This window comes from Martes martes (genome assembly GCF_963455335.1).
Source record: "Martes martes genome assembly, chromosome: 8".
NCBI lineage: Eukaryota > Metazoa > Chordata > Mammalia > Carnivora > Mustelidae > Martes > Martes martes.
In genome coordinates, this window is record NC_137895.1 from 98891621 (window position 1) to 98909876 (window position 18256).

The 18256-nt window shown below is 40.0% G+C and overlaps 1 protein-coding gene across 2 annotated transcripts in view; it reads left to right on the plus strand.

Annotated features, from left to right (window-relative positions):
• The window catches only part of SRGAP1 (SLIT-ROBO Rho GTPase activating protein 1), a gene marked incomplete at its 3' end in the record, with an annotated part of 269007 nt that overhangs the window by 170030 nt on the left and 80721 nt on the right, over positions 1 to 18256 (plus strand). For both annotated transcript variants that reach the window (XM_080811741.1, XM_080811742.1), the window contains exons 5-6: positions 17030 to 17212; positions 17617 to 17745. In XM_080811741.1, the coding sequence (XP_080667867.1) occupies positions 17030 to 17212; positions 17617 to 17745 (312 nt within the window). The remainder of the gene's footprint in view (positions 1 to 17029; positions 17213 to 17616; positions 17746 to 18256) is intronic.

Sequence of the window (18256 nt, forward strand, 5' to 3'; positions counted from 1 at the left end):
TTTTCTTTGCAGCATTATACTCAGCATTTTAAAAAACATTACCATCCTCAGTAAGCAAATTCTAACAAAGATTAACACAGACGGTCATGATAAATCCACATGAAATTGATTGGTAATTATGTGTAATTGATCATCGCACTCCCTATACATCAGTGACACACATGGCTAGCTAGAGTCAAGAGGTAATCCATCCTCCGTTTCCATTAGCATTATGAGGAAAGAACTGAGAAAATGAAGATTTATCCAACCCTTATCATGAGGCAAGCACATTATCCCACTCATTTCTTGTAGCAGCCCTAGGAGGCAGGTATTCCTAATCCCAGTGTAATGAAGGGGAACTAGGGCTCAGAATGATTAGCTCAGGATCACACAGTTAATGAATGCTCCAGAATCTAAACCCAGCCTCGGTGTCCCTAAGGCCCATCAGTTGTCCACTTAACAGTGGGCTTAGGGAAGGCGGGGCAGGGCAGGTTGAGGAAGGAAGGGTGGAACGAGATCTAATAGATAAAACTCATAGCTAAAACTCATACTGCATGCTCTCTTGGATACTTGTAAAAACTCATTTGAGCTTTCCAGACAGTCTGGTGGGTTACAGAATGGGAAACCCAAATGGTTTTTCACTTTAGGCTTTCATGTTGGTGTATGTTCATTTGGAGTGCCTCTTTAAGATACAATCTTTCATTTATCTTGAATGTTATATGTGTCAACACCACCTGTGCAGCTGTGTATTCATACACAGTGATTACTGCTAAGGATCTATTGCTGGATACTCCATTCACCTTTGTTTCCTCCTTCTGACTGCACTTCTGATTTGCTTAACAAATGTAACTAGAAAATGGAAAGGCTGTCCTAGCACAAACCCAGAGGCGCTGAGCATCTTCTGTGGGATTTGGAAAGGGGGGTTGCTGCATGTACACAGATATCCACCCTGGTCTTTACATATCTTTGAACCACTTATCTGTTTAAAATGATAAAATAAAAATCTAATTATTTTTTAGAAGGGCTGAGAGGGAAGACACTGTTTATTATTTCAAGCCCTTCCTTGGAAACTCCACCTCAGAGGACTGCTGAGGAAAGCTTTCTTGGCTGGCTTCTGAGCCTCCCACAAACCAGGAGCTAATACATTCTTCTATAACAAAGAAACATGCCCAAGGCAAGGTTGAAACGTCATTCCGTCATTCCGAGAGAGCCCAAGATACTCGCCACCACATATGGGAAGATTTTTCTCTGAGCCTCAAAGAGGGTTTTTATTTATTTTTGGGGGGGGCTAAGTATTTATTTTAGCTGGAGGGCATTTTAAATATTTGAAATACATATCTTTGTAGTGAAAATAAAAATTCATTCCTTTGAGATGGACTTCGAAAAGGTCTCATCTCAGAACAAAACACTGAACAAAGAGAAATAGGTAGAAAAGAGATGTGAAAAGCTCCTGAATTGAAAACCTCTTGGGCAATACCACATTATCCATAATGCCACCTGGAAAACTTTTTTAAAAAGCAATCTATCCTAAAAAAAAAAAAAAAAAAAAAGCAATCTATTTAGAGATCTTGGGCTGACAAAGTGTTCATATATATCCTTCTGGCATATTATTACCAGACACTTCGATGGAAAGAGAGAGAGGTGTTGGGATCAGATGACTCTGCCAACTTCTGAATTCTAATCTTGGGGTTGACACAGACTGACTTTGGAGACTAAGTTAGCTAATGTAGCCTGGCTTCATTTTCCTCCCAAAATGTTTGGGATTAATAAAATTTTTCCCATTGCATAAGTCTCTGAGGACAGCTGTTTGATAAGAACTTTATACATAAATGCCTTTTAGGATACCCTGCTAATTAGTGAAGCCAAATGATCCCAAGTGCCTGCTTGGAATTTTCATTTTCTCTCTGAGATTTGAGATTCAGTTATGGTTGGTGCTTATGAATTACAAATAAGACTGTCTTCTGAAAGAAGTGAGCAGTATGAACTGGGGATACAAAATTATTTGGCTTAGAAATGAAAAAGAAAATGTTAGAAAGTATAGTTAAGAAAAAACAAAAAAAAATTCTAAAGAAGGTGTCATACCAGGGCGCCTGTGTGGCTCTGTCAGTTAAGTGGCTGCCTTCGGCTCAGGTCATGATCCCAGGGTCCTGGAATCGAGCCCCACAGCAGGCTCTCTGCTCAGTGGGGTGTCTGCTTCTCCCTCTCCCTCTGCATACTTGTGCTCTCTCTGTCAAATAAATAAATAAAAGCTTAAAAAAAAAAAAGAATGTGTCATACCAAGAATTCTTCTCAAGGAATATTTTATCCTGACTATTACAATTCCAAAATACAGTTTTATGACTTTTAAGTAGTTACAGTGCTTTAGTAGCTAACATCTTAATCAGAATGTTCTGGTTTTGTTGGGTATAGTATTTTGCATTGTTTATCATTGCTTATCAAACCCAAATATATAGAGATAACAGATATACATAGAATAAATTAGGGGCATTTTGCTTGGATTTATTGTCTCCAAATGGACCAGGAATGTTCACCAGTAAAAATATACAAGTCATGTGGCAAAAAAATCAAGATCTAAATCACTTGTATCCATTTCAGCATATTTTAATACATGATTTTTTTTTAAGAATCTTTTTTTTTTAAGATACTATGTATTCACTTGACAGGCAGAGATCAGAAGTAGGCAGAGAGGCAGGCAGAGAGAGAGGGGGAAGCAGGCTCCCCGCTGAGCAGAGAGCCCGACGCGGGGCTCAATCCCAGGACCCCGGGACCACGACCTGAGCCGAAGGCAGAGGCTTAACCCACTGAGCCACCCAAGCGCCCCTTTAATACATGATTTTATAACTCACACGATTATCTGAATTTCATCCTACTGTAGGCTGATTGTAGAATTGTAGACTGTAGAATTTTAAGCGCTAAATGGGCCTTTAGAAATAATCAAATTAACTTCCTCATTTAAGGAGAATATTACAGAGGCTCAGATTAAGTGATTAACTAAAGTCCCGGGTTGAAACTGAAACCCAGGTTTTATTTTAATTTAGGTTAGTAAATAGTTTCCTATGCTGACTGCTTCAAGTGAGAGTTACCAGTTAGGCTTCCAATCTAAAAGATTAAAGCTCAACCGGAACATAATAACAGCTAAATTTTGTCAGGTACCATTCTAAGTACTTTACATTAATTAGCTTTCTGAATCCCCCCAACAGCCTCATGGGTAGGTGAGGCACAGAGAGGTTAATATACTGCCAAAGGTCACACAGCTAGGAAGTCTCAGACCAGGCACATACTGTAATCTCTTTTTTACTGGCAATTATAATCTAAAGTTATTAGGTACCAACATTATGTATCAACAGGGGTTCGGGCAGAGGGTTTGGAAATCCAAAGGGAATTTGAGAAACATTGAGGACTGAGAAAAATTCTGAGAGGAAAAGGCAAAAGTGGACAGGATTTCAGTAATAAGAGAGAGGGAGAGGGGGCGGGGAAGGTTTTGGAGGCAAAAGGAGCAATGTGAGCCAGTGCACACAATTTGGAAGAACATGAGGCATATTCATAGAATTTCCTTCTGGATCCATATCTAGAGAGAAAGGACAAGTCAGGAGTTCAAGGATTTTGAGAGCATACCAAAATGAAATTGTCATGAACATAGGGAAGCAAAAAATGGTTAAACATCTGGGGCACCTGGGTGGCTCAGTCAGTTAAGCATCTGCCTTCAGCTCAGGTCATGATTCTGTAGGTCCTAGGATTGAGTTCCACATAGGGCTCCCTGCTCATCGGGGAATCTGCTTCTTCCTCTCCCTCTGCATGTCACTTCCCCTGCTTGTGCTTTCTCTCTGCCAAATAAAGTAATAGTCTTTAATAGGGGGGGGAAAAAAACGGTTTGACATCTCACCAAAAGCAGTTGAAAACTCAAAAAGCTTCTTTGCACAGATTAAGTTCTTTTACCTTCCTTCTTTGTTCCCCTCACCTTTTTTTTTTTTTCCAATAAATGGAATGACGTGTGTTGGATTTAAGGCACAGGATATGTTTCAAATTCCAAACCATTTTTCACTGAAAGAAAAGGATTCTACACCGTTTTTTCCATTGTAGTTGATGCTGCAATTCTAAGCATGTAGGGCTTTTGTTTTATGATTCCAAGTGTCTTGTGTTCTCCATTTAAATATTTCATGTACTAAACCTTATAACTTAAGTGTCTAATGCACCCATGTAATGCTGTATATGCATGCAGGGGAGCAAGAGCCCCTAGCTTCAGGAGTCCCAAAGAGACCTGGTCCAGCCACTCGCTGCTGACACAATCCAAAGGTAGAGAAAGGAATGATGGTGAAACGGGAAAGGAATTTATTTCCGTGAGGCCAACACCAGGAAGACAGGAACTAGAGTCTCAAAGACTGGCTCCAAAGTACCAGAAATGCTTCCAGGCTAATACCAGGAAAATGTGGGGCAAAGGTGGGTGCGTACGTGCAGGTGGGCAGTGAAGGTCAAATACATTATTGCCTTGGGGTCAATCAACAGGTAGGGTCTTGCTGGCTCAGGGCAGCCCTTATGGCTTGAAGGGGTAGTTTTGCTTCCCCTCAGGGAAGGCTTTGCCCTTAGCAGCTTCTACCTGAGCCAAGAGGCTAGCTGGAAAGAACCCCCCTAGCAAGTCTGAGGTCAAAAGGGAGGGAGCTAACATCCTCTGTCAATGTTGAAGGCGTGTGAGACATTTCCCTGGAAAAAATTAAATATTTAATACTGCGGGAGACTTTGAAATTCTAGTAAATTCTTTGGCTTTTCATTTTACATATACTTTCCCCCTCAACATGGCCAACTACTTCAACCTTTCCCATTGTCACTTCTGCCACTGTGTTCGAGGTGGTCCTGATTAATAAGTATTCCAGGTGCCAGCCCTTGGGTATTTTTTTCAGTAGATTAAACTTGTATTTCAGTGCCTCTGAAGACTGTCTGATAACCCCTTTTGGAACAAGAGTTTTCTGAATGACCTTCTCTATCACTGACTTTTCTCTGTTGACTTGTTGGGCAAGGATCAAGTCTCTTGGCACGTCTGTTTCTTTGATGCATAAAACAAAGACCATCCCTCCGTTCTCAGCCTCCAAGGTGTGAAAATAAACAAGTCAGCCTTGGTGGGACTGAGGCCATTGTGGGCTTGAAGGATGTGAAAGAAGGGTGTTTCATTTCGTGCAATAGCACCCATTAAGCATTCACTGTGTGTCAGTCACTCCTGCAAGAGCTTGATATATATTCTTTCATTTTCTCTCCACAGCAGCCTTACATGTACTATTCTTAGTCCCAGTTACAGGTGAGGAAACATTCTACAAGGCAAAACGTAGATTTGAACCCCAGTAGTCTGGTTCCTGAGTTCAACTATTAGAGCTGGTGAGAAATGAAACTGTCTGTCTTTTAAGACCATGCCCTCCTTCTTTGGAGGACAGTTGCCCAGCAAGTATGCGGAGGAGGCCTGTGGTTTGTGATGTCCTAGGATTTTTGGAATGCAGTTATTCAGCATTTGTCCCAAATCTCAGAGTCTCTTCTCTGTCTCTAAGTCAGTTGAATGGGAAGTGCTAAAAGCATTGTTGCCTCTGCTGTAGACTTGTTACAGGGTCATCTCTGTTGCATCCAAGTAATACACACCCAGTGGCTGGGGTGGTGGGGGGAGCCTTCCAGCAAATATGGAGATCCTGGAAATGCATCGATGACAAGCACGCGGCTCTGTCATCAGTGAGCTACACTAGTGAGCTATTTCCATGTTTGGTGTTAGATGCTGGACTAAGTAGAGAGACAGGTCTCCACAGCTCTGTGCAAACCCCAGAGCCGGGGAGCCTGATTTCAGTGATAGTCACTGTGACACCTGATTTTAGTGATAAAGGAAGGATGGGAAGGGTGCTCCAAAAAGCAATTCGTACATGAGGCAAAGCACTGATTTGTGAAACCACATTGCCTGTGCAGGGAACCCCATGCGCTTTAATACTGCCAGAGCATTAGCAAATCATTGATGTAAAAAATAAAGGGAGTAGTATGTTGGACTTCCTAAAAAAATCCTCTGCCCTTTCCAGCATGTGAAGTACTTGAGAGATAAGGAAAATAAACAATGAATTTTGGAACACTGAAAAAAAAAATTAAATTTAAAAAAAAGAAAAAGAAAATATCCTTCACAAAATCAGAATTTTTTGGATACAGTGACATTTATTTCATGTTAGAAATCTCTGGTAATTGTGAAATGGGCAGATATTATACCACATTAATTGCTCTCATGAAAAATTACTCTTAGGCACTAATGAACTGGTATCAATCAATAAGCAATAAAATATAATTGGATTTCTAGTAATAAAACATAATGGAATCAAATAGGACAGGCCTATTTGTGGTACTCAAGAAATGTTTGCTGAATATGAATGTTTGTTGAGAGTTCATAAACAAAACCAATAACGCCTATCTATGACTGAAAGACTTAAATTAGAAACTGCCTCTAGTGACTATTGCAAATAGAGCTAGGACAGATAAAGATTAATAAGTACAGGTCACTCTTGTTACAAATAGAAACATTTTCTATTTAATAAGGCCTACAATAATTTATCTTCTTTAGGATAGTCATTTTTTATTAAAAATTTTTATTAAAGTAGCAAAATCTTGTGAAACTAATTGTAATTTATATTGCCACTTTAAAGCTGTTAAATTTAGCATTTGGAAAAAGATGACTAGCGCCCTGTTTTAGCTTAAATATTACAATAAAAAATAAAAGCATGTGGCAAATCTCTGTATCACCCCGTACCCACCAAAGAATTTTTGGGTTTCCCCCCTTGATGATCACTTGATGATTGATCACTGATCAGCTTGGGAGCTAATTAAAGTCACAAGAGTGATAGATATCCTGGAATAATCTTCATCAATATAATGGTACGTTAGACAGGCTGTCCAGGCATTGTTCATTTCTAGATATTTTCTGTCCAACAGAGCAAATGAGTTATGGCCTCAGAGCCCATGGAGGATTATAGGAGGAATCCTACTTTTTCAGTGTAGCATGGTGTACTACTGGCTGCCTCAAGTCAACAGAAGCACAAGGAGATAATTAGTATAATTTGTTGTTACACTGGCTTTTCCTTTCAGTTAAAATTTATCTGGTATTTACCCTGACACTGAAAAAAATCACTCCCTTTAGCCACTGAGAAGTATATTATACACACACACAACTCAAATCATAAATTCTTATGGTATTTAATTGTTGCAAGATTCGTATCTGAAATCAAGGACACACAGCGTTTTGGAGTTGGAGAAGGCCTGGAGGATCACACGGTCCAACCACCCCCTTGATAGGTGAGAAAGCTTCAGGTTAGCAGAGATGGGTAGTCTTGCCCCCAGGTCAGATGGGTGGATTGAGGGCTCACACCCTTGGATGTACAAGACAAGAATGCTCCTTCCCCAACACAGACTCCTGAAGCTAGAGAAGAAAACAGTCAATTTTCAACCAAAAACAAAAACATTAACGATGGCATGGATTCTGTCTTCCTACAGGCTGCTAAATGCCATCCTATTTTCTTTCCTCTGAGTTTCATCAACTACTACCCTTTTAGTGGGATATTATTAAAATCCTCTTAGAAGATTTCTAGTTACATGATCAGTTTTTCCTTCTATGATTTGGTGCATTTTTTCTTTCATTCCACACCTTTCAAGGTGTTTGAGAGGCACAGTTTGATTGTCCCCCTAATTTTGGTTATGTAGGGAGAGCTGATGTTGTCATCTCTAGCAGATAAGACTCAGGGCCTGATCGAGGGTCAGAAAGGCTGAGGTTACAGAGTTGTTCTGTAGCAAAGCAAGGATCAAAATCCAGGTTTATTGGATTTCATAGACCTAAGCTGTTTCCATTGAACTAGCGCTCTTTATAATTACTTTTCAATTGAATATAATCTCGAATTATAATTACTATTTATAATTACTCTTTGAAACAAAACTTTAATATTACACTAAATAGTAATATAATTATTCTTTTATTTTCTTTAACCGTGTTTCCTCCCTTCGCATATATGTCTTCTCTATTTTCCCTTGTGTTTATTCTCTGCATTTCTGTTGCCCTGTCTTTTGTTGGTTGGCAGGCCCTAGTCAGCAAGGTCCAGAGTCCCAGACAGTGCCTTTCGTTCAAAGCATTTGTTTGAATTATAAATATAATTTGATGATAAATTCAGGCTCTTGTACTGATTTCATTTCAGTGGAGCCACAACATACCTCAAATTTTCCTTCATAAACTAGCTGTAAAGGCAACATCTCGTGCTATTTAATTGTCAATCTTGATCTATTTGCTCATTCTAAAGAGCTTTGCTAAAATTCCTTATTTATTTATTTATTTATTTATTTATTTATTTCTCTATTTGACAGACAGAGATCACAAGTAGGCAGAGAGGAGAGGGGAAAGCAGACTCCTTGCTGAGCAGAGAGCCCAATGTGGGGCTCAATCCCAGGACCCTGAGATCATGACCTGAGCCGAAGGCAGAGGCTTAACCCACTGAGCCACCCAAGCACCCCTAAAATTCTTAACATATATATAAGTTGCCTAAATGTAAATACCTCCAATTTCTTTCCCTTTACCTCTATCAGAAATGATAATCTTGGGGTGCCTGGCTGGCTCAGTTGGTAAAGCATGATACTCTTGATCTTGGGGCTCTAAGTTTGAGCCCCATTTTGGGTGTAGAGATAACTTAAAAATGAAATATTTATTTTACAAAAAGAATGATCATCTTTCCTGTCATGGAGAAATCACTACCTGTTTTTACCATGTGTTGTGATAGAGGCACCTGGATGGCTCAGTCAGCTAAGTGTCCAGTTAAGCATCCAACTCTTAGTTTAGGCTCAGGTCATGACCTCAGGGTCCTGGGATCGAGCCCCACGTCAGGCTCTGTGCTCAGTGTAGAGTCTGCTGGAGATTTTCTCTTTCCCCTCTCCCTCTGTCCCCCCTGCCCCACGAACACACACACAAGCTCTCTCTTTCTCTCTCAAAAATAAATAAATCTTTTTAAAAAAGTTTATGATCATTTTTTTCAAATATCAGTAACTGACATTTACTGTTCACTTATTATATGTCAGACTTTTTGTGCTCTTTTCACGTAAGGGCACCTTTAATCCTTCCAACTACGTTCTGCATTCCATGAGTGAGAATGATACACTGGTTTCACGGTGAGGAAATCGAGACACAGAAAGGTTAAGTTGCTTGCCCAAGATTACACCGTGAGTAAGTGCACAAGTAGGATTTGAACCCAGATAGCCCATTCTGTGAGGCTAAGCTCTAACTACCAGTATACTCTCTCAAAGTTGAGTTCTCCCTATGTTATTTTGCAAATATAATGGAATTTTGTAAATTCTGCTTTCGTTGACCTGTGGAAAGCCATATCAGCCTAGGAAGAAGAGGTGAGTTTTATGAGAGTTCATCATGTCTGCCCTACAGACCACTCAGCACCTCAGGGGTCAGAACTTCTCCAGCCCTAATGCCACGAATGAGAACAACAATGGTCTGTACCTCTTAGCTTAGAGCATAATATGAAGCCAAGTAATCTGTCTCTGGAGCCTGCCCACTTATTTCCACATCAGACCATAGAAACTATCAAGAATCAAACTCTCCACTCTGTTATGTGCTTCTGTGCATTCTATGATTTAATCCCCATTTCACCTCAGAGGAACGAGGGCCCAGAACAGTTAAGAGGCTTGCTTGCTAGGAAGTGGTGGTAGCACAGGAACTCAAATCTGGTTCTGCCTGGCTCCGGAAGCTGTTCATCACCAGGGTTGGCTCACTGCCCTAAAGAGCAGGAAGGCTCGAGGTAGCAGGTGGAAGGATCCTGGCATGCAGTGGTAATGGGTGTTCTCTGACAGGCCCTTCCTGCCCGCTGGCCCTCTCGAAAATAAGCCCTTGGATAGGCGCCTGGGTGGCTCAGTCCGGGAAGCATCTGCGTTTGGCTCAGGTGATGATCTCAGGGTCCTGGGACTGACCCTGGTGGCTGGGCTCCCTGCTCAGCAGGGAGCCTGCTTCTCCCTCTCCCTCTACCGCTCCCCCTGCTTATGCTCTCTCACTCTCAGATAAATAAATAAAATCTTTAAAATAATAAAATAAAATAAGCCCTCAGAGACACAGCATGGCCAGGCAGAGTCCACAACCTGGACTGAGGCAGTGTGGCCCCTGGAGGACCAGGTTCCTTGCAGCACAGCCCCTGGGGCTCAGCGTAGGGTGGCCTGGGGGTCCTGCTTTCCTGGAGAACCCAAGAATTTGCTGGGAAACAACAAGAACAGGCTTCCAAGGCTGTGGCCCTGACTGGGTGGTAGTGTTAGTCTGGCACTTGCAGAAACTCAGTTACAATTCACGCCTTCTCGTGTATTGATTGTAGAAAAGAGATCTTGATTTTGGGATGCTGACAGTTAAGAAAACTCCAAAAATGTAGTTTCTCAGAAGAGCTCTTAGTGACTGGTGAAGTTACTAAACTAGCAGGCTACGTATGGAATATTGTCACGAATACACTGCTTTCCATTTCCCATCAGCCCAACCACCCCACCTTTCTTTTCTCAGGGGCCATGAACTCCAATGCTAACTCTATCTCATGGTGAATTTGAACTACTTAGCATCTCATTAGTCCATTCCCAGGTATTTTATTGGCAGTGCTCTTTTGAATGCCGGGGAGGGAGAAGAAATAATTCGAGGCACATACTAGGTATTAGGAAATGTTCGTTAAATGACTATATGAATGGACAGGCAGACTGTAAAATAGCTTCTTGTCCTTCATTTGTTTGTCACCAAACGCCTATTTTTTTTTAAGATTTTATTTATTTATTTGACAGAGAGAGACACAGCGAGAGAAGCAACAAAAGCAAGGGGAGTGGGAGAGGGAGAAGCAGGCTTCCTGCTGAGCAAGGAGTCCAGTGTGGGACTTGATCCCAGGACCCTGGGATCATGACCTGAGCCGAAGGCAGACGCTTAATGACTGAGCCACCCAGGCACCCCCTAAATGCCTATTTTACTCCCACTGTCTAGAAGCAGTATTGAGAATCCAAAGGCGCACCAGACCCTGCTGGTGCCCTAGGTGATCTTAAGGACAGTCCGTGATACTGGATGGCACACAGGTATCAGACCCGTGGCAGAGAGCCTGAAGTGCTGTCAACAAGAAGGCCTTGGAAGTTGGAAGAACACGATAGCTCTGGTGGGGGAACCAGGGAACACTTGGCAATGAGTGAAATCTGAACTTGCCTTGAAGGATGAGTCAAAACATTAGGACAAGGTGTGGGGGGAAGACATCGCAGGCAGTGGGATTGGCTTGGGAGAAGGCCACGGAGGCAGGAAAGCACACATCCTGAGGAGGGAGTGTTCAGTGATTGACTTAGAGAAGTACCCAAAGTGCTGTTTGGGCCGGCGTTAGGGCCAGACTGCGAGGGTGTTGAACTCCATGGTGGAAGGAGACATGTCAAGTCTGAGGAAATGTCGAGAGAGAAAACAGGGAAAATGCCCCGTGACTGTTATCCTGGATTCACCTTCTTCCCATTCCCTCCTATCTTATGCTAAATGAGGTTACTTCACACCCCCAAATCCTCCTGCTTATCTTCATGGGATTGCTGCTAAGATACGGCTCTGACCATACCATTTACACCTCTGCGGATTCATGAACACCTATCGAATACTCTTAAACAATTTTTTTGGTTGAGGTTTCAGGGCTCTCCTGATCTGGCCCGACAACTGCTGCAGTCTCATCCTCCAGCCCGGTGACCCAGCCATCCACTTTCCAAGCCTTTCCCTAGAGCCCCTCCTCGAAGTCATGGTCTACACATGCCCACCATACCTGTGTGTTCCCCCTACTCCACATACCGTTGCTGGCACTCTCCCTCCGGCTTGACTGTCCTCTCCCTTCATCTGTGTCCATCAGATTCTCCGAGGCCCATTTTTTAATCTCCAAGAATTTAAGCTCTTAAAAGTAGGAAACCAAGTCCCTATTTTTACACCCATCATTGCCTTATGGATGGTAAATACCAAGCAAATGGTGAGTGAATAAATAATTATCTTTCGGCCTTCTTTCCCTCTATTCCTAAATATAACCAAGAGCAGCTGTATCCCCCAGGAAAGGGGCCTTCCATTTTTATCGTGCTTTAGAGTTTTCAAAGGTTATAGCCTATAGCAGTCTGGAATACCCAATCTGGAACCGTACTGCCAGGGTTTCAACCACTGGTCTGCCAGTTACCAGCTATGTGACCTTGGGCGACTTAGTTCACCTCTCAAGACCCTTCTTGTCTCATCTGTATAATAGGAAGAATAAAGGTATGTGCCTCATAAGAGTTTTTTAGAAGGACTAAATAAGCTATTATTTGTAAAATGCTTAGAATGATACGGGCACGTAGTAAGCGTTTTATAATGCTTCGTTCACTAAACATACATATTACATACATATGTTAATGGTGTACATTATATACATACACACACACATATTATAAGTACTCAGTAAAGTTTTACATGCACACATACGTAGGGATGCACAGTTGAATGTTCACAATGATCTTGTAAGGGGAGCAGAAGTATAAAATAAATTCCCCCCACCTGGTAACTGGTAGACTCATTCTTAGAACCATGCCTTCTAACTTCTGTGCCAGTAGTCAGAAAGTAAAATGTAGAACCTTAATACACTGATCTTCTTCAAACATGTGAACGGTTTTCAGATACATAATGGTTTTATGACACTAAATATTAAAATTCACTGTAGATATTTTAATTATTTTTATTTAAAGTACAGGAGTAGTATCAGATACATTATATGAGTCTGTCAGTAAGGGAAAAAATATTAACAACTTCTGTGCAAAAGTTTTTGCATAGGATTTCACAATTGCAAAGAAATCTATTTCTCTGTATTCTTCTGCAGTTAAGAAAAGATGGAGTAGGAAAGATATGTTGAGTGTGTTCAGTGGAGAATTATGCATGAGGTTTTAGTAGAGAAGAATTCAAATAGGAAAATATGTTATTGGAGTACATTTAAATGGATATATGCCTATCATGTCATTTGGTATGCAAATGCTTGTGTTTGCATTAAGCTGATGGAGAAGCTATTATTTTCTTTGCAGTATGTATTCAAAATTCACCTTTAAAAAATAAGAGCTTTCTTCTACTTCTCTGAAAAAGAGAAAACTGTCTGTTATTTTATTTTAAATACAAAACACATTTAATTCTGTCAACAGCTTACGTTTTAAATAATGTAGTTTGTACTTGCATTCATTATCTGCAATTAGAGTTCTCAAAAAGCTTTTAGTGTTTTTCTCCTCAACTTTTAAAATTCATTCATTGTCATTGTTAACATTTTAGAAAATAGTGGAAACCCTAAGTCACACTGGAAAACTGAACAAAGAAATTTCCTTCTGGAAATTACCATTGAACTGGGTAGAAAATCCTCAGCTATTGTGCTGAACCACATTATGATGGGATATTTACACCCTTTTCTTGCTAGCATTGGGTCAAGAATGTTTTCCTTTGAACACAGACTGGTTTATAAGAAACCCCATGCTGGCAGCCAGCTGAGGATCCGTAGTTCATAAGGCTTAGTTTGTGCAGATTACTTGCTTACACAGGTCCTCAGCATCTAAATAAAGCAAGAGTTCAAGTCTTTTCTTCAGGGTGTATTTAGGAGAAAAGAATGCTCAGATACCCAGGGCTGTCTGGGACGCCTTTTCATCTCTCTCTGGTGGGGTCACATGTTCTCATTTCTTCCTTTGACTGTTAGCAAGAAGAATACAGACAGCTGAGACAGAAAGAGGGAGAGAGGGAGAAAGACTTGTTTTTTTGATATTTTTGGGGTTTTTTTACCCTCTCTTTAAAGATGTAACTGGAACCAGGACCCAAATGGTATGTGGGTTTGCAGGGTGTACAAATAGAGCCAAGCCTAGAAATGCAAGGTGTGTCATCGATTCATTGACCTTACTGTTTGCCCAGCTGTAGGGCGACTCCCTTGTCATTCCCCAGCTGCCCAGCTGCTGCTTAATGCTGTTTTATTTTTCTTTTAAACTGCAGTAGCCAACCAGACTTCTCCTGGACAGGTTTGATAATTACTAAAAACAGATAACTTAGCAATTACACACAGCTCAGGGAAAGCTGCCACAACTTTGCAGTTTCGCCCTTACTTTGTTCTTGTTCGGCAATGCCTTTAGCGTGATTTGCTAGCTTACGTTTTAAAGGGAAGACATCATCAGATTTTGTGAAAATAAGTAAAGGCTCTTCATTAACCCCATGTTTGACACTTCAAATAGTCACCTTCAGAATGTGCATTAAGTTGAACCGTTCTTAAGAATGCACTGACTTTGCCTTTCCTTTTTTTTTTTTTTAAAGATTTTATTTATTTATTTGACAGAGAGATAGAGATCACAAGTAGGCAGAGAGGCAGGCAGAGAGAAAAGGGGAAGCAGGTTCCCTACTGAGCAGAGAGCCCTTTGCGGGGTTTGATCCCAAGACTCTGAGACCACGACCTGAGCCAAAGGCACAGGCTTTAACCCACTGAGCCACCCAGGTGCCCCTCCTTTTTTTTTTTTTTTTTTTTAAGATTTTTTTATTTCTTTCTTTGACAGAGAGAGAGATCACAAGTAGGCAGAGAGAGAAGGGGGGAAGCAGGCTCCCCACCAAGCAGAAAGCCCGATCCTGGGATCATGACCTGAGCCGAAGGCAGAGGCTTAACCCACTCAGCCACCCAGGTGCCCCTTTCTGCCTTTTCTATAACCTACCAATACAGCAATTTCATATGCTTCAGCCTAAATAAATATATTCCACTGATGCTTCCAGTTCCCAAACTATTTTAAAATTCATCTTTTTGAAATGAAAAAAATCAAGTTCCTTACTTCCAAATGTTATATTAAATCTCTTCTAAACAACTACATTTCAGTTATAAAATTGACTCTGAATAATTTATGGGTTATTTATAAATGTAATAAAATCCATTTTATGTGGATGAGAATTTGACATAATTTATGGGAAAGCACCACCACCGATGTTTGGATGCTAAGTTCTGGTATGTTCCTTGATAAGTCTCTTGAATTGGAGTCATACCTTACCTATGTTGTCTCTCTTAAGCAGTATAATTGTGCTTAAAATAAACAAGGTTTAGAAATGGCCCAGATTTCTGACTCTGCTTATAAAAGCAGATTGAAATTATATTGGAAAACTGTGATTTTTGAGGTAAAATCTTTTAAAATCTTTGACCATTACTTTGGATCTACGAGTACAGGGATTATATACAGATATGATAGTTACTATAAGAGTAAATATACTTATTTAATATTTGAAAAAATGTTTATTAAAAAAGCATCCATGTTTTCTAAATGCTTTGGGAAATAACTATGTAGATCAAGTTTTTTTTTCCCAAACAGCAGAGTGTTAAATTGGCAATATGTGTCAAAAAATCTTGAAAATGTGCAGATTGTCTAACTCTGCAGTTCTCCTTCTGAAAAATGTACCATAAAAATTTTTTAAAAATTTAAATTTAAAAAAAGAAAATGTACCATGGAAAATGTGATCATTTTGTGCATAAATATTTCTGGGACAATAATAAAACCAAATGTCTAAGGATTTAAAATTTTTTTAATTTTTTAATTTTAAATTTTTAAAGATTTTAAATTGAGAATCATTTATATAAGTTTACAGCATATGTGGAAAAGACACATTACAAAATTTTATTTTCTATATGTTCCTAAATATATTAAAATGTAACTTACACATATCATTTCTAAGAGAAGAAATAAGACAGGATATATATCAAGGGTTTCAACACAGCTTCATTTATAAAGCAAAAAGTTGAAATATCCTAAAATGTTCAACAATAGGAAATTAGTCAAGCTATGTCCCAGTCATATAAAGAAATATTATTCAGGCTTTAAAATTGTATTTTAGAAGAATATTTAGTGATAGAGAAAAGTGTTCTGATATATTAAGTGAAGAAAGGAGATAGAAGGGGCAACTGGGGGGCACCTGGGTGGCTCAGTGGGTTAAAGCCTCTGCCTTCGGCTCAGGTCATGATCCCAGAGTCCTAAGATCGAGCCCCATATCGGGCTCTCTGCTCCTCAGGGAGCCTGCTTCCTACTCTCTCCCTGCCTGCCTCTCTGCCTGCTTGTGATCTCTCTCTCTGTCAAATAAATAAATAAAATATTAAAAAAAAAAAAAAAAAAAAGAAGGGGCACCTGGATGGCTCAGTCAGTAAGCGTCATGATCCCAGAGCCCTGGGATCAAGTCCCCCATCGTGGTTCCCTGCTCAGCGGGGAGCCTGCTTCTCCCTCTTCTTCTGCCTGCAGCTCCCCCTGCTTGTGCTCTCTCTCTGTCAAATAAATAAAATCTTTAAAATTTAAAAAAAAAAAAGGAGATTAAAAATTGTTAATATAGTATGGTACAAATTTTTTTAAAGGAGAAATATGTGTCATTTTCAGATAAGAGGGGGTGTGTGTGTGTGTGTGTGTGTTTATAGGAAAAAGACCAAATGGCTGTACCAAAAATCTTAACAGTGGTTATCTCTGCTTTTTATTTTTTTTGTGTCATATGTTTTCTACATTGAACATACAGTACTACTTTGTGTTCAGAAAAACAGTTTTTTTAAACTGAAACTATGTGTGAACCTTAATATTTACATTTTGTATTTTGGCCAGTAGATTTTGTGCCCCCCCCCCAAAAAAAAATCTCCTTAGTAAGAGCTGTACTAATTTGGAGTTTTTTTAGAAGTCCAAAACTGGGGTAAAATTTATCCATGAGTAATGGTTTATTCTGCAGATTAATAATGCAGAGATTTTAGAGAACACTTTTGAGCTTAAGAGAACTTTTCAAGCGCACTGAAAGCATGCCTAAGACTCTAAATCATTTTTTCATCAAAGCCTGTCCCCTAAGTGCCTCTTCCTGGCAGGTGAATTTGCATATTTCTCTTTGCTTTACTTAGAAGCAATAGTCCATAATTCATCTATTTGACTAACAATCTGGCTCTCCCCCTGCCAGTTGGAAGGTGATATTTTTAACATATTCCTCACACAATGTCTTCCATTCACCCTCAAAGTCACAGACCGGCATCTTGTAACAATTTGGGTCCCATTTTCACAGGTGATGAAAACATACCATATGTATCACGCAGAGAGCATCAGTGCAGAGAGCAAGCTGAAAGAGGCTGAGAAGCAGGAAGAGAAGCAAATCGGAAGGTCTGGGGATCCCGTCTTTCATATCAGACTGGAAGAGAGACATCAGCGGCGAAGCTCTGTAAAGAAAATTGAAAAAATGAAAGAAAAAGTAAGTGAAAAACATCACAGAGCCATTCTGTCCTCACTTCGGGTGACAGTACTAAGAACAATGACACACATTTCCTCCCACAGGCATGAAAAATATTCAAGAAACATAAAAATCATGTACTAACAGCTGGACATCATGTAGTGTTGAAGGCCGAGTACTCCATATACAGTGTGGGGAACTTGAATATTAACGAAGAGGTTTCCTTGCAATTGGGCCTGAAGACCAAATACATTGTTGGGTACTTTTAGTTATTTAAATCGGATTCAAAATGTACTTTTCGGAGGACTTCAGAGGTCATTGGCATATGTGGAATACATTGTTTAGATTAGTAGAAAGTCATGTATCTCTCTCTGACTAAATGACTTTGTTGTCTTTCTCAATACCTGGCTCATCTCCATTTCCAGAGACAAGCAAAGTACTCAGAAAATAAGCTAAAATCGATTAAGGCACGGAATGAGTATCTCCTAACCCTTGAAGCAACCAATGCCTCAGTTTTCAAGTATTATATTCATGATCTTTCAGACTTAATTGACGTAAGTACTTGAAGTTTTTATATTTTCCATATATTTTTAAAACTTTGTTTTTTTAATGATCTCTACACCCAACTTGGGGCTTGAAGTAATGACCCCGAGATCAAGAGTCACTCACTTTTCCAACTGAGCCAGCCAGGCACCCCTATATTTTCCATAGTAAGATGTAATTAGCAGTAACTATATTTCATTGATTCGAAAACACCCTCATTTCTCAAACCAATGTTATTTTTTGTAATACTCAGAAGGAAAACTGCTGCCAATTAAACCATACATGATACTAAAACACTATCAACTATAAGATGCATGTGAAAAAGTGTGTATCCTACAACCAAAGAAAAGCAAATTATTAGGTTCTGTGAAGCTATGAGTTCCTGGTAAACTCAGCTAGGAAAGGACCCAGTCATCTTTAAATTATGCAACGGCACAGCCTTAACTGCATTCATTAATTCAAAGTATATTTCTTGGGCCCTACTATTGTTAAGTGCTCAGCCTGTGAGGAGCATATACCGTT